Source organism: Mustela lutreola, chromosome 11, assembly GCF_030435805.1.
Source record: "Mustela lutreola isolate mMusLut2 chromosome 11, mMusLut2.pri, whole genome shotgun sequence".
NCBI classification, from domain to species: domain Eukaryota; kingdom Metazoa; phylum Chordata; class Mammalia; order Carnivora; family Mustelidae; genus Mustela; species Mustela lutreola.
This window is the reverse complement of record NC_081300.1, coordinates 60,805,220-60,826,965: the sequence shown is the minus strand read 5'-3', so window position 1 is coordinate 60,826,965 and position 21,746 is coordinate 60,805,220. Positions and strand designations below refer to the sequence as shown.

Here is a 21,746-nt window from a genome sequence, read left to right as displayed (position 1 = left end):
TCATTCTCACTCTTTTCTCCTTCTGGGACTCTCATAATGCATATATTGGTCCACTTTGTGCTATTTTATAGGTCCCTTAGGCTTGCTCCATGTTCCTTCATTATTTTTTTTTATTCCTTTGACAATTTCAATTATCAGAATCGCCAATTCTTTCTTCTGCTCAATCAAATCTGTTGAACTCCTCTAGTAAAATTTTCAGAATTCTATATGGTTCTTAGTGTCTCTTCGTTGATATTCTCTCATTTTTTTCATTCACTGTTGTCTTGATCATTGTGCTTCCTTAAGAAATTTTCAATTGTCATATAATCAATAGATCTCCATTTCCTTGGTATTGGTTTCTAGAGATTTTATTTTAGCCCAGTGGATTATCTGAAGCCATTCATTAAGATACTCTAGCCCAGGGGCACTTGGGTGGCTCAGTTTGTTAAACTGCCAGCTCTTGATTTTGGCTCAGGTCATGATCTCATGATACTGGGATTAAGCCCTGCATCAGGCTCCACACTGAGAAGGGAGTCTGCTTGGGGATTCTCTCTTTCCCTCACCCTTTGTCCCTCCCCTCACTCGCACTCTCTCTCTCTAAAAAATTTAAACAAGTAAATCTTTAAAAAAAAATCCTCAACAAGACCTAATGCATTTGGGATATTGTCTCATCTGAAACAAATTTCAGTAGAACCACCACTGGGATTTCTTTAGAACAGTTACAACAGATACAGAGAATTATTAAGTTTTCTTCTATTTTTGGACTTCTGACTTCCAGAACTGCAGGATATAAACTGTGCTGTTCTAAATCACTAAGTTTGTGGTAATTTATTAGAGCAGAAACAGGAAACTAATATAAAAGTCTGAGTTAAAAAAAAAATGTATTTCAGACAAATTACTTAGGAAATATTTTATTGTACAAAATTTACATTTGTTGTATATAGTGAAAAGCATGGCAAAACAACTTTTTTGTTAATCCATTTTCTTTGAGCTTTTTTTTGTGAAAAGTAAAGATTTATTTTCTAATACATTCTTACATAATGTAGCTTTCTATATAGTTAATAGTTGTGTTGATAATAAGTATCTTGGGACATAAGGTATAAAACTGAAAAAAGGTCAAAAAAGTGCAGGGGGAAGACCACTGCCAAAGAGTAATCTCCACGAACTTGGCATTTTCCACCGCAAGGCAGATGCTGTGGGGTCATCACACTGTAAATGAAGAACAAAATACTTGAATCCTTCAATTTTACCATCAAATTCCCTTTTAGCAGTTAAGTAGCATAATACTCTCCCTTCTCTAGTTTTTTTTTTTTTTAGTTTTTGTTCTTTTTGGTTCTGGCATTTTTAGCTGAGTTTTACTGTAAGGGAAAACAAAGCAATATATTTCTGGTTTTTTCTTTTTATGTTAACTGAAGATAAATTTCTTTAAGTTCCAAATCATAAAGATATGCCAGAAAGGCTATTGAGTCTATCAAGTAAAATCATATTTGAAAGGAACAGGGGTTGAATAATAATAAAAAAAATCAGTGCTCTGTGATTTATATCAATTTGTTCCTAGCAAAACCATGAATAAAAAAGTATCTATCATATCATTATGGTACTTCTATTATGCCTAAAAGCTAACTGATTTCCTGGGTGTAATGCTTTTATGTTGTAATATAGAACAGTATTTTAATTATAATGCATATTCAATAGTTATAGTATTGCTCACATAAACAGGTTTCACTTTCCTTAAAAAAAAAAGTCCTGAATTCTAAAGACATTTGTTTATTCTTCTAAGAATGTGCCTAGTTTAATTAATGCAACATGAACAATTAACACAATAAAGTACTTAAGATTTTCCTTTCTGGAAAATCAGTGTTAATGAAACAACTGTAGACAACTGGTTGGTTAAATGCGCTCTTCTCTTTTCAAAAGTTCAACTAAACTAAATTTATATAAAGATGTATCTATACTTAACAAATTCTCACTTATTTGGTCTACTTATATAGAATAAAAATGTTTATAAATATATAGAGAAATCAGAGGCTTAAGGTATAGTAAAACTTACACATGGTTTGAGTATCTGAAGCCATTCGTTAAGATACTCAACAAGACCTAATGCATCTGGGATATTGTCTCCTTCTGAAACAAATTTCAGCAGAATCACCATTGCAATTTCTTTAGAACAGCTGCAACAAATACAGAGGATAATTAAGTATTCTTCTATGGATACAAGATGCTGATTCTATCTGTGTCTATTTTTATAGTTAAGACAATCTGCCAGGTTTTAGGCAAGGAGAAGATTTCTGGAAGACTTCTAATAAGATTACTTATTTATTCCCCTTTGCTCCAGATATATGCTATTTGTGGGACAGGATTAGAAGCCATTTAATGCCCACATTGGGCATCTTGTGTCTCATATAAGCCTGCATGAAAAATTGTCCCCACTGAAGTATGTTCTACTTCCTAAATCTGCTGTAGAAGATAGTGATTTTCAGAAGTACCACTGCAGGGAGATTGAAAGAAAATAACACCCTTGTTACTAATAACCTAAAGCAGTGAGAGAAAACTGTGGAACTGAATAAAGGGAAAAAATTTACTATTACTTTTTTTTTTTAAGGATATTTATTTATTTGAGAGAAAGAGATAGCAAGAGGGAATATGAGGGACGGTACAGGGAGAGGGAGGAGGCCCCCCACTGATCAGGGAGCCTAAGACGGGGCTAGATCCCAGGACCTCAAGATCAAGACCTGAGCTGAAGGCAGACACTTAACCAACAGAGCCACCCAGGTACCCCTTTACTATTACTTCTTACAGATTCCATCTACTAAGTGATTATTATGTGCTAAGCACTATCTGCATATTTTATAGTTCTATCCCTACAACAATTCTTGAGGAAGTTATAATTATCTCCATTTTATAACTGAATCAGTTTGGGATAATGGGAACATGGACAGAATGCCTGGATTCAAATTCTAGCTCTGTCACTTACCAGACATGTTGAGCAAGTTACTTAATCAGAGCTTCAGTGTGTATCATTTGTAAAAGAGGGAACACAACAGAACTTCCCTCACAGGTTGTTGTGAGGTATAATGGAGGCAGTGGAGGCAAAGTGGTTAAAACAGTGCCCAATACATAGTCAGTACCATGTATGTGCTAGCTATTATAATAAAGTAACTGAAGTTTAAAGGGTTTGAAATGTAGTTCAAAGTTCTCTATCTATGCAGTGGCAGAGGTGGGACTTGAATCCAGGTCTTTTGGAAGGTCTTTTGGTCTCTTAACTGTAGCTATAAATGCCTTAAGCTAGTGATGAGATGGAGATAAATAAATGCAAAAAGCTTCCTGTTTGCCAAAAAAAGCAAAAATTATTTCTAATACTCTAAAACCAAGGACTATGAGGAAAATGCATTCTCACTGACAGACAGCGACAGAAATAAAGGTGAGTTGGGTTTCTAAGCAGGGGATTTCAGATGTGGAGAAGACTCTGAGAAGTAGGTTCAGAAGTCTCAGATGTACAGGAGAGCCTACCACTGCATCTCAGCCTCTAAGTATCAAAAATTGGCCAGGGTGCTTTGGTGGCTTACTCAGTTAAGTGTTCAACTCTTGATTTCAGTCTGGGTCAGGATCTCAGGGTCGTGAGATTACACTTCACACTGGACTCCACACTGAGGGTGGAGTTTGCTTGGGATTCTCTCTCTCCCCTTTCCTCTGCCCCTCACCCCCGCTTGCATGCTCCCTCTCTCCCTAAAATAAATAAATATAGGAAATCGGAAGTTGTTAGCACTAGTTACATCATCTCACTTTGTAATCCTCAAATATCTTTAGGGCTCTTGAGCTTTGTATGGTAGCTCTGTGAGCCATGATGACTCAGAAGATTCTAGTTCCTAAACATTCATGCTCTGGTAGCCTGAGAAATGGCTCCTGCTTAGAGAGAGGCTAGCTTCCTTTGCTGTGCCTTCATTTTCAAGCCTCTAAGTTAAAAAATGCAGAGGTAGGTCTTGAATTTACAATGCTTCCACTACTAGTTTGTAACATGAAGAGTAGCATGATAGTTTTAATACCACCCTCTGGTGCTCTCTGTAAAAATGGAAAGTGGAGAATGGCTAATTTTATTACTCTCTGTGACATCAAAATCTAGCACATGAAATACATCCATTATTAAATTATAAATGTACTTTGATTCCAATTAAATATGAGAGATTTCAGGTCAGCCACACCACTGCTACCACCTATCATTAGGGTAACAAATATCTTTTCCAGAGATCAGAATACATATTTGTTCTCATAATGGGAAGGCTAATATATATGTTACAAATAATTTAGCAAAAATAGTTTTCTCAATTTCAAAAATTCTTTATTGCAGTGAATGTATAATTGCACTGAACATTAAACATGGGTTTGATTATAAATGAAAGATTTGCATTAGAAAATTAAAACTGATTTTGTGAGAAACATTTTTAAATAGGATGAACTCTAAAGTTTAAGTTAGACTTATCTTGCAGGTACACACACATTCAATTCAAGTATATTTTAAAGGAGTTGGGAAGAGAACAAGTGAAAAATTAGTAATGGTAGTTACTTCTGGGTGATAGAGCTGTGTATTATAAATATTATTTCTTTGGGCTATTCTACATTTTCCAAATGTTCTATGATGAGTACGTCTAACTTTTATAATATTTTGTTATCATCACTAACTTTGTGAGCAAGTTTACACCTACCCAGAAGTTATTCTTTGGTCTCATGGAGTTTTGCCCTACACACGTGGCTCAGAATTCTGACAAAGACTCAGGGAGACCCCTAAGGCTCTTCTTGAATAGCCCTTTTCTGGTTCTCTGCCTCATTCATTCTAGGTGTCCCAGCATTCCTCAATCATGATATCTGCCTTCTCAACTCAGCAAGACCACTCTGCTCAGGTTCCCTCCCCTTCTTTGTGCTGTAGTCCACAAAGTATCGGTAAGGAGAAAGCAGGGGCGACCGTAGGACTTACTTGTCTTCTCTCAGGGACCACAACTGTGTGCTGTTTGCTATCCAATGTCTGAAAAAGTTGTTTCATTAATTTTGTCCAATTTCTAGTTGTTGATGGCAAGATGGCAAATCTGATTTGTAAAGAACTAACAAGTCAGCGTGAAGGAGCAGAGAGCTGTGGGAATACAAAGAGTCCTTGTGCAGAAGGGAGAAGCAAGGGAGGGCACAAGGAGTGCTCTGTGAGGTGACTCTTGGAAACGGGGTTAGTTTTTGCAAGGTAGATAAGAGAGAAAAGTACACCAGACAAGGGAAGGAAGAATGAGACAGCTTTTAGGAAACTGGCTGCTAGTCATTTAGTTGGAGTCCAAGGCACCAAGGAATGAGCCAGGCAAGGAAATCCTGCAGGGCCTTATATGGGGAGTATGACCCAGATTCTGCACACAGCAAGTAAAACTGCTGATGCACTTTACTCAGGGGATGTTGTGATCAGTCTTGAATTTTAATTCTAACAACACTCGAGATGGAACAGAGCGAGTGAGGAGGAAGCAGGGGGAATCGCTCAAAAGATCTTGATAGCAGCTGCTACAGACCAAACCCATGTCCCTCCAAAACTGAAGCCCTAAACCCCAATGCAACTATATCTGGAGAAAGATCTGTGCAGGTAATTAGGATTAAACCAGTCATAAAGTGAAGGACCTAATCTGACAGTACTGTGGTCTTTTTTTTTTTTTTTTTTAAAGATTTTATTTATTTACTTGACAGAGAGAGATCACAAGCAGGCAGAGAGGCAGAGAGAGAGAGAGAGAGAGAGAGGAGGAAACAGGCTCCCCGCTGCGCAGAGAGCCCAATGCGGGACTCGATCCCAGGACCCTGTGATCACGACCTGAGCCGAAGGCAGCGGCCCAACCCACTGAGCCACCCAGGTGCCCAGTACTGTGGTCTTATAAGGAGGGAAGAAATGAGAGGTCTCTCTCTGTCATGTGAGGATATGGCCAGAAGGTAGCCCTCTGCAAGCCATGAAGAGGGCCCTCACCAGAATCCAACCATGCTGGCTCCCCAATCTCAGGCTTCTAGCCTCCAGAACTGTGAGCAAATAAACTTGGGGTTTAACCAACCCCGCTGACGGTATTTTGTTATGGCAGTCCAATCAGACTAACAGCAGTCTAAGCTACTATGTGTTGTGGCCTGAATGAAGCAAGAGAAGGACTGAAAGCTAGCTGGTGGTCTGTAGGGCAGGTGCAGAGGATGGTTATGTAGCCAGGGCCTCCACCAAAAGAATACTTGAAGTGATATTTTATACTATGCGGAATGTGCTAGAGAGGAAAAGAAGTAAAAACAGAAATGACAGACTAGGAAAAAAAAATGAGAAGGAATGATGGTTTTAATAGGAATAGAGTAGATTTTCAGAGAAAAAGAGAAAGCTGAAATGGTACACAAGTATGGCCAGAGACAGACAAAACAAGCTGTACTGGGAAAACAACCTGAAATGCCTGTATCCTTTCTGAGAAGTCTTGAATATTTTGGAAAGGAGCAGTGGCAAAAGTAATTATAAATAACAAGGAACAAGTTCACCTTTTAGACAAAGAATAAAGCTCACGTGATCATGAACCATGAATGCTAGCTCCAGAATGAAGTGGTTAGATGTGCAGGATCTGAGGCCAGATGTCTAGGTTTGACTCCTGGCTCTGCCACAGATTACCCACATGGCTTTTAGCACTTATTTCATCTTGTTGCTCTTTAGTTTTCTTATTCATAACATGTGGTTAACAGCAATATATACCTATGAGCTTAATAGGAGAATTAAGTAATTTAATACACATAAAGTGCACAGAACAGTGCCAGGCCCTTAATTAGTTATTACCATGACTACTACTTGTGTTACTATTATGACTTCTTCGGGTCATGCAAGAGTCACAATGTAGATTTTAGGACAAGCAAATCAGTCGTTCTATTTGCTAAGGCTAGGTTTACACTCCGATATGTATTATGTTAAGTAAGGAGGCAGATTTATTGATTGACTTCGAGCAATGATGGCACAGATATATTTAAATTTCTTCTAGGTTATCTCTCTAAAGCCACCTCTAAAGCTCCTCTAAAGCCACCACTGACAGCACAAAAAGATGCTGTTCATTCATCTCTCCTCAAGGGAGAGCAGGGAGTAGACTATGAGCTTTGTACAATTTTGTACAAAAATGTGTACAATATTTACAAATTAAATAATCATCTAAAACGGTCTCCAGCAACTCTTGTAACACAGAACCGAGGGGAAAAAAGAGACAAGGGCAGGCGGACTTCAGCTCCTGTGGTCCCTACCTGGCCCAGTGCCTTTTCTAAACTGGAAAGACCAGGAGCCAGACACTCCTGCTCCTCTTTCCTGAGACCACTAAATGCTGTCCTCCCCCTCTTCATAACCGTTGGCTCTGTTATCCACGAACCCACCAGGTACATCAACTCCCGGCAAGGAAGAGTCAGAGGGAGTTGAAGCATACAGCATGGCCTTCTGGTTAGCCCCAAACTTAGCCTCGGGTCGTATGAGACAGAAAGCTAAGGGCAGGCAAAAATAGGGACAGTGTAAGTGTCTATAAATCTGATGGCCGGCTGGGTCATCATGTAAGTCATACAAATCAATTTATGAAAAAGCGGCTGAAAGAAAAAAAAAGACCTCTTTCTAATTTCCACCTTTACTTTCGCTTGCCTTCTAGAAGTTCATGATTCCCAAAGACTAATCAAGAGTGACTGCAGAGTATTTAAAAGAAAAATGCACAAAAACAACCATAAATCTGTTATTGGGCACATAATATATAAAGATATGATTTGTGACAACAGTATCACAATGGGTTGGGGGAGGCAGTGTGTATGGGAGTAGTTTTTGTGTGCAGTTGAAGTTAAATTGGTATCAACTCAAATTAGACTGTTACAACTTTAGAATGTTATATGCAATCACCATGGAAACCACAAAGAAAGTATCTATAGAACATACACAAAAGAAAATGTGAAGAGACTCCAAAGAGGTCACTATAAAAAATCAACTAAGCACAAAAGAAGGCTGCAAAGCAGCAAATGAAGAACAAAAAAAGCTATAAGATATATAGAAAACAAAGAGCAAAATGTAAGTCCTTCATCACTAATTACCTTTAATGCAAATGGGATTAAATTCTCTAATCAAAAGACAAATTGGCAGAATGGATTAAAAAACATGATCCAACTATGTACTGTCTACAAGAGACTTACTTTGAATATAAGGATACACATAGTTTGAAAGTGAAGAGATGGAAAAAGATATTCCATATAAATAGTAACCAAGAGAGCAGCATGGGTATACACATATCAGAAAAAATAGACTTCAAGAACTGTTATGAAAGACCAAGAAGGCCATTATATATTGATAAAAGAGCCAATTCATCAAGAAGACATAACAAATATAAAGACATATTCACAAAGCAGGAGCCCCCAAATTATGAAGCAAACACTGAGAGAACTGAAGGGAGAAGTACATACAGTGCTACAGTAATGACTGGAGACTTCAACAGCCTACATGCAGACTGAGAAGGAAAGAGAAGACGCACACAACACTGGTTAAGACCTAACAGATACATACAGAATACTCTACAAAAGCAGAATACACATTTTTCTCAAGTGCACACAGAACATTCTCCAGGACAGACCTTTGGTAGGGCACAAAAGAACACCTGATAAATGAAAAAGATTAAAATCACACAAAATGTCTTTTTTGATCACAACAGCATGATCCCAGAATCAATAACAGAAGAAAAACTGGAAAATTCACAAATATGTGGAAATTAAACAACACAATATCCAACAACTAATTGGTCAAAGAAGAAATCACAAGGTAAATTAGAAAATTTAGGGGTGAATGAAAATGTAAACAACATGCTGAACTTAGGAGATGCAGCTAAGGCAGATTAAGAGGGAAAGTAAGAGCTACAAATGCACATTTAAAAAAAGAAATTTCACAGATTAATAACCCGAGTTTACGCTTAGGATCTACAAAAATAAAAGCAAACTAAATCTGGAGTTAGCAGAAGAAAGGAAATAATGAAGATTAGAGTGAAGATAAATAAAATAGAGAACAGAAAAATAAGAGAAAAATCAATAAAACCAAAAGTTGGTTATTTGAAAAGATCAAGAAAATTGAGAAGAAAAAAAGACTCAAATTACTAAAATCAGAAATGAAGGTAAAGACCTTAGTATGGATTTTGAACTAAATAGGAGTTGTTATTGGATAAATGTAGATGCTCTGTTTAGAACAATGACAAAGATCTGAAAGCAGATAGTTGGTGATTGATATACAACACTGTGAATTCATAAATGGCAATTAACTGTACACTTAAAAACAGTTACATTAATGTTTTAATGTTTCATATATTTTACCATAATTTAAAAAAAGACTGATTGTAGAGGTTGCAGAGAGTAAGTTTCAGGATCCTTAACATGCTGCACATTATAAAACATTAAATTTGGTATTTTAGGAACCAATTCTCCTAAGACTAAATTTCAATCTTTCCCCTGAATGTAAGAGTACCTATTTTATAAAGATATTTTCAAAGTTCCAATAGAATCCAACACACTCTCCCACTTATCTTACTTTCACTTTTTTTTTTTTTTTAAAGTAGGCTCCATGCCCAATGTGGGTATTTAATAAACTCACTACCCTGAGATCAAGAGTCACATGCCCTTCTGACTGAGCCAGCCAGGTACTGCTCTTAATTTTTAAATAAGGTGGGGAACAAATGAACAAACAAACAAACTCACCCTTCATCATAGAGTGTTTTTGTGATACCTCCTCCAGGAATACGAATACAAAACTCAGAATCATTTATTTCAGGAATGCATGGGCTTTTTTCCATTTCTTCCCAGTTAAGGCTCGTTATTTTAGTTTGAATACTTTTTTGCACATAAGGTGTGAGTAGGTACCTGAAGGGAGTACTGGAAGCAAACATATAATTAACTTTCTAAAAACCCACCAAAAAATATGAACATTAAGGCAAGTTTTTTAAGCAAATGTTTGTTCTCTCTATAGTCTGTTGCTAAAGCAAAGCACAAGGTTCAGCAGTCTACAGAAGAATAACATGTAAAAATACTGCTCTGGCTTGCTATTTACATACTTAGAGGAGAGAGTATAAAGACAGGCCAATTTTAACTAAGGCAAGGCCATCATGAAGATAACCTATTTCCCACAGCTCTGCTCCCTTCTGGCCATGAAGCTTTTTGTGAGATTCCTAGATGTGTTGTATCTATCATGAGATTACTAAAAATTAGCTCCAATTTTGAAAGGTTAGTCTTGGCTAATGTTTCCTTCATCATGATTTTTTGGTGCATAAATGAAAATGAAATAATGAAATAAATCTATTTCTTGGATATTTTGCCTTCTATTTAGCTAGGAGTTCAGTCTGACATGCCTGGGTTTCTGTGATGGCGAAATGAATAGAAATGTGAATCCAGTCTTCTAAAAAATTATCATCCAGTAAATCTTAGGTACCCTTTCTCTTTTTTTCTTCATCAGCTGAGCTCTGTGATGTCGCCACAGACAATACCAAACAATCTAAGCACAGTTCCAGAACCATCTCTATCTTTATACCAAAGCCTTCCTTGGGTCCCAATCATAGGACTACCTAACCATACTCTCTCCTATCTCTTGACTTTGTTCTATCTAAATTCCAGAGAGGGGAGGTAAAGATATACATGGTTTTAAAAACTTATTTTAGCTTTTCAATAGAGACACCATAATAATACAGTGTAAAACATAACAAAATTTTTCAAAGGCAAAAACATACCTGCGAAGCTGTAGATCATTCCGGTGATATGAATGACTGCTTGAAAGAACAATGACTTTGGCACAGTTACTACTTTTCACCCAGGAAAGCAGTTTTTCACAGAATGGTTTTGATTTATACTTCATATATCATTGAAAGAATAAAAAGAAAGTCTAAAAGTTAGATCTTAGCATATAATAAGAGTATCCTTTAAAATATTTTATCGACCTTATGTGATGATAAATAATTCATATATATAAAATTGTAATTATTTTCAGATTCACTTACTGTCCTTAAAGTAAAGACAAGGGATGCAGAGCAATGAATTTTTTATTGTATCTTTACAATTAAATAAATCGTGAGGAATCTAGATTTCAAAAAAATTCTATTCTGACTGGTAAAGGAAAATTTCTCAGTTCTCTACTTGAGTAATAATTACTTAAAAACTATCACATGGACATCTATGAGATGTTCTTGCTAGAAATTTCTTAACGGAACATAACTAGAAAATAATCAGGTGAACCTAGGATGCCGAATATCTGGCACTGATCCTCAAAGGCGTCAGTATTATGAACAGAAAAAGGCCACTTCTACATCAATGGCTACCAACTAAAAAGATATTATAGCCGAATGTAACATGTGAAACTTGATTGGATCCAGATTTGAAGAATATTTTAGGGACAACTTGGGAAATTTGACTATGTCTTATGATACTACTGAATAATTCATTAAATGCTGATTTTCTTAGAGAATGCTGCTGTGATTGTGAAAGAGAATGTCCTTATTCTTTTTTTTTTTTTTTAAGATTTTGACAGAGAAAGATCACAAGCAAGCAGAGAGGCAGGCAGAGAGAGGGGGGAAGCAGGCTCCCTGCTGAGCAGAGAGCCCAATGTGGGGCTCAATCCCAGGACCCCGAGACCAGGACCCCGAGACCATGACCTGAGTTGAAGGCAGAGGCTTAATCCAATGAGACAACCAGGCACCCGAGAATGTCCTTATTCTTGAAAGATGCATGGTGAAGTATTTTTGGGTAAAATATGATGACATCAGTAGCCTACTTTTGGATCCTTTGGCAGAAGGAAACTGTGCATGCACATGGAAACAGAGTAGAAAAAGCAGGTATGGCAAGATGTTAACAGCTGGTTAATCTGGAAAGTGGGTTATGAAATTTTGGGGAGAAAAAACTCACTTTATGGAAACTCTTCACAGACTGTTAATAAAATATGAACAGAATTTAAAATGCAGATAAGAAATAGCTAGCTTTTGAAATAGTAAGGTGGTACAGTATGATTAAGAGAAGTAGGCTCTGGAGTCAAGCTGCCTGGTCTAGAATGCTGGCTTTACCTCCTACACAGACCATGTGTCTCAGGGAAAATGCTTAAACTTCCCGTGTTTCAGTTTTCCTCATTCGTAAAATGAGGATGTTAGTACCTACCTTCATCATGTATATGTGTGTGTGTATGTGTATATATATGGTATATATATGTACGTATATATATACACACACACATGCATATATATACATGTATATTTATATATGTATATATTTACGTTCATAGGTGTGTATATATATTACTTATAGCCATATTGTTGCAAAAAAAATCCATGTTCAATAAATATTTGGTATTTTGAAATCACTATTTCCACCTACCAAAAATTTCACTTAGAAATTTTTTTCTAGGGGCGCCTGGGTGGCTCAGTAGGTTAAAGCCTCTGCCTTCGGCTCAGGTCATGATCCCAGGGTACTGGGATCGAGCCCCACATCGGGCTCTCTGCTCAGCGGGGAGCCTGCTTCCTCCTCTCTCTCTGCCTGCCTCTCTGCCTGCTTGTGATCTCTCTCTTTCTGTCAAATAAATAAATAAAATATTAAAAAAAAAAAAAAGAAATTTTTTTCTATCTTAATTGTTTGTCTATCCTAATTCCTTTTTTCCCCATCTTAATTCTTGAACTTACCCAAGTATTGAGAACAGAAAAAGCCACACGCATGGCATAATGTAGAAATAATACCAACTCTCACTGCAAAATTTTGAGTATGTTATTAACTAAAAAAAGTAAAGAGTGATTCTAATGTAAATATCAAAATAAGCATAGCATTATTCCCAGTCATCTCAAACTGGAAAAAAATCTAATGTTCCATTAATAGTACAATGGATAAATCATGGTTTATTTATGTAACAGAATCCCACAGAAATGAGAATGAACTACCTCTCCTTGGAAAAACATGGATAGACCTCACGAATAGAATGTTTAGTAAAGAAAGCTAGACATAAAGTACATACCATAAGATTCCATTTAAATGGATGCGGCATGGGGGAGAGCCTATGGAATGCTGACATATTTCTGACCTCCCAAAAGATGGTATTTAATCCACTTTACCAGTATTGACCAAGTGCTTCTCTACATGCTAGGCACTATTCTGGAAGGTGGGGATATAAGAGTAAATGACACATTGTCACTTCTCTCAGAAAACTCACTTTATACTAGTTGTAAATGATAAATATATGATATGCCAAGTAGTGAGAAGCTGTGAAGAAAACCACCCCAGGATAAGACCACAGAAAGGGTGGTCAGGGAAGGCATTTCTGATGAGGTAACATTTAAGCAAGGACTGAAGGAAGTGAGCCATTTAGGTATCTAGGGGAAAAGTATTCCAGGCAGGAAGAACAATGTAAAGACTCTGGGACAGGAGTGAGCTTAATCTGTCTGAACAACAGAGCAGCTAGTATGGCTGAGTGCAAGAGGGAAACAGGCAATGAGCTCTAAGTTAGACCAGGTTGAGCAGCTGTCCAGGAGAACGCTCTGTAATAAAAGCAGAGCTCTTTATGGCAGCTGCTTGCCACATGTTACTATGGAAACTTCAAAAGTAACTAGTGTAAAGGAGAAACTAGTTTTTAATTTTATTTACTTTTAGCTTACGAATCAAAATTTAAATAGCTACATATAGCTAGTGGGTACTGTACCAGGACAGAGGTAGAACCAGGATAAGCCAAAGTAAGGGCTGTGAGTTCACTGGGAATCAAACAGGAAGCCCCCAGAGGGTTTGAAGAGAGAAGTGATGTGTTTGATTTAGGTTTAATGGATCACTGGTGGTGCTATTTACAAATAGAATATTAGGTATTTGTGGGAACGTGTAGCAGTGGTTTGAACAATAGTGGTAGCAGTGGAAGAGAAAAAGAAGATTCAGAATTTATTCTGACCCATACGTAATTTAAATGTATATGCCACTGGTTGAAATGCAACACAAATGGAGTAAACCGAAAATATTCCTATGCTTAAATGTTTTCACCAATGCTACCTGAAGAGAATACATAAGACCTACCCTGTATGTCCCAAGTCCTTTCAATATAATCATAAAACAATGGTAACACCTCTGAAATTTTGTAATATTCTCTATAGAACCACACTTTTCTTAATTGTACATACAGTAAAAAGAGCAGAACTGAGTTTTGAATCTTCATTCTCAATAATACTTAGTATTTTCTCATTATATTTAAATTTGATCACTTTAAAATGACAAATACACTAACCTTAATAAAAATGGATCTTAACTGAAGAGCCACCAGCTTCTTCGAAGGCAATGCATATACTACAAAGACAAAAAAATGAAACAAGATACTTAAAATGATGGAGTCATACAAATAAAATTACTAACATAAAAACTAAAATTGAATTGTAAGAACTTTTATACCTAACATTTTCAATAAATAAATATAAAACATATGAACTATATCATTCAGTTAAAATATTTTAATAATATCTTAAAATGCATCTGTGACCTTTATTCTACAGAACAGATTCATTTCTGTCGAGTTAATGGTTTATGTATTTTATTTTTATTTTTTTATAGGTTGGGGCCAAAGAGAGAAAACAAACCTTGAGCAAGCTCCATGCCCAGTACAGAACCCAGTGTGGGGCTTGATCTCACAACCCTGAGATCATGATCTGAGCTGCAATCAAGAGTCAGACGTTTAATGGATTGAGCCACACAGGCGTGCCTGACAAGATAACTGTAAGAAAATATCAAAAATTATTCTTCTTCTCTGACTGCAAAACCAGAGAAGTATTCCTCTGGAAACTTCTGGCATTATGACAAATAAAATCATTCTTAAGAATGTTTTTAGTTTCTGATATTCTCCCCTCTTCTGTTAGAGAACAGCAAAACTCACTGGGATTAAGAGAAAAATAAAATGCAGATGAATGTTAGCCATATGATAAAATCTCTGAAATAGGCACATTTGTGTTCTTTAGGAGTTTCTGAAAGAGAACATGCAAAATAAATGTAAAATTTTCTGTGAGTCAATGTGTGTGCTCTTCTTCTGGGAAAAGGATCCATAACCTTCATCACATTCTAGAAAGGGCCTACTTTGCTGATGTTTAACATATCCCTGCCTAAAAACAAGAAGCTCTGAAATGAACCAAGAATGAAATCTGGAGTCTCTTGGAAGCATGATTAGGCTCCTGTGCTGAAGAGTAAGCTCTTAGTTACAGTAAATAACCCAGCCTTCAGCAAATCCTTTGGTAGTTCATGTCCTTCCAGTTTTAGGTCTTTTGGGGAGTATCTTGTTTGGGGAGTATCTTGTATGGTGTGACTAGGGGCTATGGTGCATCAGCAAGTCTAGTGACTACCAGTTATGTTCAGGACAAAGGAGGCAAGAGAAGAAAGTTTGGAACTAGGGAAAAGAGCACAAATTTAGGGGAAAGAGACTGAGATGTGGGCCATTCAGGCCTGTAATCTATCTCTGACATACACATCCACTGCAATTCAAAAGACATAGTAGGAAGAGATGTATCTGTAGGGAATGGGTAAAATGTTAAGATACACCAGCTCCTATAATAGCAACACTCATGTTCTCCATCAGTGCATCATGCTTATCTTTTTTAAGATCCTGCTTCCCATTACTTTGCTGAAGTGATAAAATATGAAACCAACATCACCTTTCATGTATTCTGGTGCAAAATATTTAGCTTTTATCTAATGAAGCCTTTGGATCTAAGTACTGTTACAGAAAATACAGAGACTAGAGGAACAGATATGCAGGTATAAGTCAAATGACAAGTCAAATGACAAATAATCAAATGTAGCAAGTGAGACGTCCCTAAGACAATGGGTCCAGTTTCTTCCTCAATAAGTCAGTTTCATGAAGAAGGGGAAAAGAAAAGAAGAGACTGCTCTAGGGTAAAAGAAATTCCAGAGGCACAATAATCAAATGACTACTATAGGTCTTAGCTTAGACAAACTAACTTTAAAGGATCATTTGGGGGGCACCTGGGTGGATCAGTGGGTTAAAGCGTCTGCCTTCAGCTCAGGTCATGATCTCAGGGTCCTGGGATTGAGTCCCGCATCAGGCTCTCTGCTCAGCATAAGCCTCTCTGCCTCTCTGCCTACTTGTGATCTCTCCCTCTGTCAAATAAGTAATAAAATATTTTTTAAAAAGGACATTTTGGGGTACACTGGAACAATGGGAATATGATAGGGTATATGAAGACACTAAGAAATTGCTAATTTTGTTAAACGTGATGGCATTTTAGCTATACAAGAAATTGTTCTTAAAAGACGCATACCTGAAGATAGAATGTCATGATATTTATAATTTATTTTAAAATACCTCATCTTAATAATAAAGTGGATTAAAGGACTTTACCCAACTGACTTGATGCATGTTTATGTCAGAGAAAACCCAGTGGGTGTTCTACTAGAGTGAAAGTGTATTAGCAGAGTGGTGTTGTGCTTAAGGGGGCCAGAGCCTTGCTTAGAAGCTCACTTACACCAATTAGTCATGTGACCTTAACTTCTCTGTGCAATAGTTTCCTCATCAATAAAACTACCCAAAGAGTAGCTGTGAGGATTAAATGAATTAATATATTTAAACACATAGTGTTCAGCTCATAGGAAATACTCAATAAAATGACAGTTGTTATCATTAGTGGAAGTATATAAATTCTAGTTCTACCATTTACACTCCCTTTATCCTTTAAGGCAGTAACTGAAATTCAGTCTTGTGTTAACAGAGCCATCATTCCTGCAGGAATTTTAATATTAAGGACTTCTTTTTAAAAAATATTTTATTTATTTGTGAGAGAGAGAGAGAGAGGACACAAGCAGGGAGAGCAGCAGGCAGAGGGAGAAGTAGGCTCCCTACTGAGCAGGGAGCCCAACATGGGACTCAATCCCAGGACCCTGAGATTATGACCCGAGCTGAAGGCAGCCACTTAACTGACTGAGCCACCCAGGTGCCCCTTAAGGTTACTTTTTATAAGTTTATTTCCTTATTGCAAGCTAGTGGCACCATCAATAAGATGGACCAAAAAAAAAGGAAGGCTCTTCATTTGTCTTTTAGCCCATCAATGGTCTTTCATACTACTCTAGCACCTGTGGCTTTCACCTTAAAATTGTAAACAGAAAACTGAGCAACCAACAGAGCAGCTTGCCGACAAAGCAAGTGGATACTCCTGTGCTTCATGATGAATGGCTTTCCCCTCCTAGCTAAGAGTAGTACCACATTACAAACACAATGGTCAGTGCAATATCAACTGTGTTCCCCAATTAATCAAGCTTGATAGTCCAATGAAGAACTGTGTGATTTATGGCATAGGAAAAGCCTACACCTACTAGTACTATTAGGCAACTCAATCTCTCTGAGCCTTATTGACATTACATTATTATGGATTCTATAATAATATGAAAGGATGACTACGAGGCTAATGTAAGATAGCGCATGTTAAACATATAAACTGAACCTGGTGGAATTCTTTTCCCCCTTTCTTGGTATTAGTGGTGCTTATACTTGCCAGAAAGACAGAAATTAAAACTGAGGATAAAAGAAGGAAAAAAAAATGCTAAAAAAAAAACCAAAAACAAACCAACCACCTCAAATTCTAGTTAAAGAAGTATGGTCATTATAGGAGTTGCTATTTCAAAAAGGCTAAGAACCAGATGTGAGAGAACAGGACGTGACCACGTCATAAATTCTGCACAAAGCTGGCACTGAGTACACATCTGCTATAAAACAGTATCAGTAGAATCTATATCTAATTTAAAACCATTCTCCCTTAGAACAGAATAAAACAGGCTTAAGTCTTACATACTTTCAGCATTTATACTGAGTTCTGTTGAATTTTCTTCTGCAGTTGCATATGGATTGTTTCCAACCATCGGCACAAGACAATCGGTATAGAAGTAACCGATCTTACACATATTTAGTGTCGAAATAATCAAATCCATTGCAAGCTGGCCAACATTTCCAACAGATACTGCTGGCTGAAATAATAAAAACACAAAAATGTTCATTAAGTCATTGAATTACCAGCATTTTTTAAAGTTTAGACAGAAGACACTAATCACAGGACTGCCTTTGGATGGTTATGCTCAGGTACATCGTAGCTGTGGAGACTCATTAGTTGCCACTGAGGCTTCCTCTACTTTTGAGACTACTGATCTAACATTTGTGGAACACTTACCACGTGTCTATCATTGCTCTAGGCACTAGGAATGCAGTAAGACAAACTGACAAAAGTTCCTGCCCTCATAGAGCTTCCATTCAAGTGACGGAGTGATTTAATGTAATAAAATAGTGAAATAGAGGCAGGCTTCACTTTATTGAGCTTCACAGATAATGTGTTTTTTTTTACAAACTGAAGGCTTGTGGCAACCCTCATTCAAGGAAGTCTATTAGCACCATTTTCCCAACAGCATTTGCTCACTTTGTATCTGTTACATTTTGGTAAATCTCTCAACACTTCAAACTTTTTCACTATTATTATTTGTTATTATTTGATCTGCAATCATTGACTGTGACTCACTGAAAGCTCAGATGATGGTCAGCATTCTGTAGCAATAAAGTATCTTAAAGTTAAGGTATGTACATTGTTTTTTTAGACTGAATGCTATTGCAAACTTCAGACTACAGTACAAAGATAATTTTCACATGTACTGGGAAACCAAAAAATTCATTAGACTTGCTTTATTGCAGTATTCCACTGTACTGCTGTGGTTTGAAACCAAACCCCCAATATCTCTGAGGTATGTCTATATACAGTTGTAACTGCTATGGAGAAAAAGTAAGTGAGAGTGTTCGTATGTATGTGGTTGGTTGCAATTTTAAATAGGGTGATCAAGAAAAGAATTACTTTAGCTGACCAGTTAATTATGGACCTGAAAGACGTAAGGAAGACAGCCACAAAAAGACCAGGGAAAAGAACACTTCAAGCAGTGGGAAGGCAAGTGTAAAGTCCTCTTGGGTCATCTTTCCATCTGCTTTGTTAGTGCCTAAGGTTGGGGTCAGCTTTTTTTCACATTAAACACACATGCATATTTATCCTCATGACTTCAAAGAGTCCAACTGTCAAATCTCTATCTATAGCCCAAAATATTTATCCAAACTTCAGATCCTAATGTGTATCTCCACATGGTTATCTCATAGGCAATGCATATTCAACATGTACAAAACTAAACTTCTGCCTAAACTTGTCCTCACATTTTGTATTTTTGAAAAGAGCAACAATTACTCATTTAATTACCTAACTCAAGAAACTTCTTCCTTTTCTCTTACCAACCACATCAAATACTCATCTGATTTTCATTTATTCTATTTCCAAAGTATCTCTTTAATGTAGCTCTTCTTTTGTATTCTTCTAGCAATTGCTTTTTTTCCCCTCCATCTTGTTTCTCTGGGTCCCTCAGGGTGGTCTCCCACTTCTCATTGTTCTCATCTATTAATCTCCTGGTTTTCTCTTGTAATTCCCTTTCCTCTTCTCAAGGATTTTGCTACTTTAGTTAGACCCTCACTCTCCTGCATCATCCACCTTTTCTTCACTATTGGATTCTTCCCATCAGCATATACACACATGTTGTAATCTTTTCTTCTAAAATACCCTCCCTTGATCCCACATATTCCCCTAGCTACCACCTCACTTCTTGGTGTCTCTTCGAACTCAAAATTCCTCAGCTGCCCACTAAAACATAAGCAGGAACTTTGTGCTTTCTTTTTAAAATTTTATTCATTTATCTGAGGGAGACAAAGTAAGAGAGAGTGAGAGCATGAGAGAGGAGAAGGTCAGAGGGAGAAGCAGACTCCCCGCGGAGCTGGGAGCCCGATGTGGGACTCGATCCCAGGACTCTGGGATCATAACCTGAGCTGAAGGCAGTTGCTTAACCAACTGAGCCACCCAGGCAACCAGGAACTTTATTTCTGAATTGATCAACAAATACGTACATATACAAGTCTCCATCCCTTCTTCCACTTATTCAAACTACTCCAATATGGCTTCCCTTCCTTCACCGCTCTATTGTTGTCAAGGTTACCACCAATAATCCTTTGGACATTACTTTCCCTACAAATCTTAATCTTCTGCCAGGTATCTTACTAGCAGTCTCTGGAGAAGTCTGGACTCAAGGTCCACTGATATGGTTGCAGCCTATGAACAGGCAAGACCCTGAAATCCTTACCTGAGAGAACGAGCCTAAGACCCCATCCAGGTTGTACCAGTTCTCAGAGCACGCCCACACCCCCTTCTCCTTGTCCTAAGATAACTTCCTGACATCAGGGACTCAATTTTGCCTCATTCTGATGTCAAGTCTCTACTCCAAAGTAAACATGGGAATATATAGTACTTACATGTTTCATCTCCTGCAAGGATACCTTTCCCTTTTGTGATAAATATTTTTCAGGGAGATACTTTGAAATTACATAAAATTTCCCTTTTCAATACCTTATCATACACTAATTTTAATATTCATTCATATTCCTTGAATACACCATTAAGGTGAAAATTGCCCAAAAGTGATTACCATCACTTAAAAAACTGAGATATGACTGACATTAACATTTTTACCAGTCTTAGGTATATAACACAATTTGATACATGTATATATTGTGAAAAGATTACCACAATAGGTTTACTTAACATTAATCAACCAGTTACAAATTTTTCTTGTAATGAGAACTTTTAAGATCTACTCTCTTAGCAAGGTTCAAATACACACAATACAGTATTGTTTATTATAGACACCACGCCCTACAATTGACACCCAAGACTTATTTATAACTGGGGATTTGTACCTTTTCCCTGTCTTTATTTCATTTCAAGCAGCCCTTGTCCTCACCCGCCTCTGACAACCATCAATTTGTTCTCTGTGTCTATGAGGTTCCCCCTCTTGCCCCGCCCCTGGATTCCACACATAAAACTTTTAACAGGTCCTTGTGTCCCTCCCCCTCCCAATAAGTCCTAGGGTTCTTCTGTACCCTTTTCAAAGTACTATCCTTGCATTTATTGCCCTTACTGGTTTACGTGTGTTTCCAACTAGACAGCACACCTCCTGAGGACAAAGACCTAGTCTTATTTAATATTTTTACATTACACACTCTTTATTGAAACAGTGACGGAATATGGGCAATATTAGGAGCAGTAAAACCGTTATGTTAGCTGCTGACGAAGATAACTATTACCTCACTTGTAGTTTCCTAGTTAGTGACCAAGTGTTGCAAGCTTACGACTGGCTCTGCTACTAGCTGAGAAAGATTTTCTAGGATATAATGAAAAGAAAATGGCCCGTACCTATGCACAACGTTACCTGAAACAACCAAACACATTATGTTTCACAGTCAACGAAGACTACAAGCCCCCGTCTCAGAAACGTATGGTGATAGCGCCGCATCCAGCGACCACCGGTCTGCAGTGCAGGCTGCAAACCTGAGACAGAAGCAAGGACCGCCCTCTGTCCCAGGGCTGGTGAAACACCTTGACTCGCGGTGGCGAGCCACCTCAGAAACCTCTCGAGAGGAAGCACCCCAAGCCCGGCACGCGGTGCTCGCGAAAGCGGGGACTCACCATTAGGAAGGTGTAGCCCGCGAGGTCGGGGACCGATTCTCCGCAGGGAACGAACATGGTCGCACAGATGTGGGAGAACAGGGGGAGCTCGGCGCCGGCAGAAACGAAGGTGCCGAAAAAGCGAAACCGCGAACGCCGCGCCGCGTAGGTGCGTCGGAGTCCCCAGAGCCCCTAGCGACGGGGGCGGGGCGGGGCGGGGCGGGGTCCGCCGAGGCGCTC

At 37.8% G+C, this 21,746-nt stretch overlaps 1 protein-coding gene across 1 annotated transcript; it reads right to left on the bottom strand.

Moving 5' to 3' along the window:
* Nucleotides 1-874: 874 nt before the first annotated feature.
* On the bottom strand, nucleotides 875-21,714 carry PSMG2 (proteasome assembly chaperone 2). The gene is made up of 7 exons (XM_059139480.1): nucleotides 21,528-21,714; nucleotides 17,787-17,958; nucleotides 14,228-14,286; nucleotides 10,722-10,840; nucleotides 9,700-9,873; nucleotides 2,030-2,150; nucleotides 875-1,188 (listed from the first exon to the last, which is right to left on the bottom strand). The coding sequence occupies exons 1-7, from the start codon at nucleotides 21,582-21,584 to the stop codon at nucleotides 1,096-1,098; spliced, it is 795 nt and encodes a 264-aa protein (XP_058995463.1). The 5' UTR covers nucleotides 21,585-21,714; the 3' UTR covers nucleotides 875-1,095.
* Between the last annotated feature and the right edge of the window lie 32 nt (nucleotides 21,715-21,746).

Bases quoted from the DNA above. Each gene is read 5' to 3' on its own strand.
- PSMG2 (XM_059139480.1), bottom strand. From the start codon at position 21,584: ATGTTCGTTCCCTGCGGAGAATCGGTCCCCGACCTCGCGGGCTACACC. The intron at 9,874-10,721 runs GTATGTTTTTGC...GTTTGCTTCCAG, and splicing joins AATGATCTACAGCTTCGCAG to TACTCCCTTCAGGTACCTAC. The intron at 1,189-2,029 runs GTAAGTTTTACT...CTTCATTTACAG, and splicing joins TTCAGATACTCAAACCATGT to TGTGATGACCCCACAGCATC.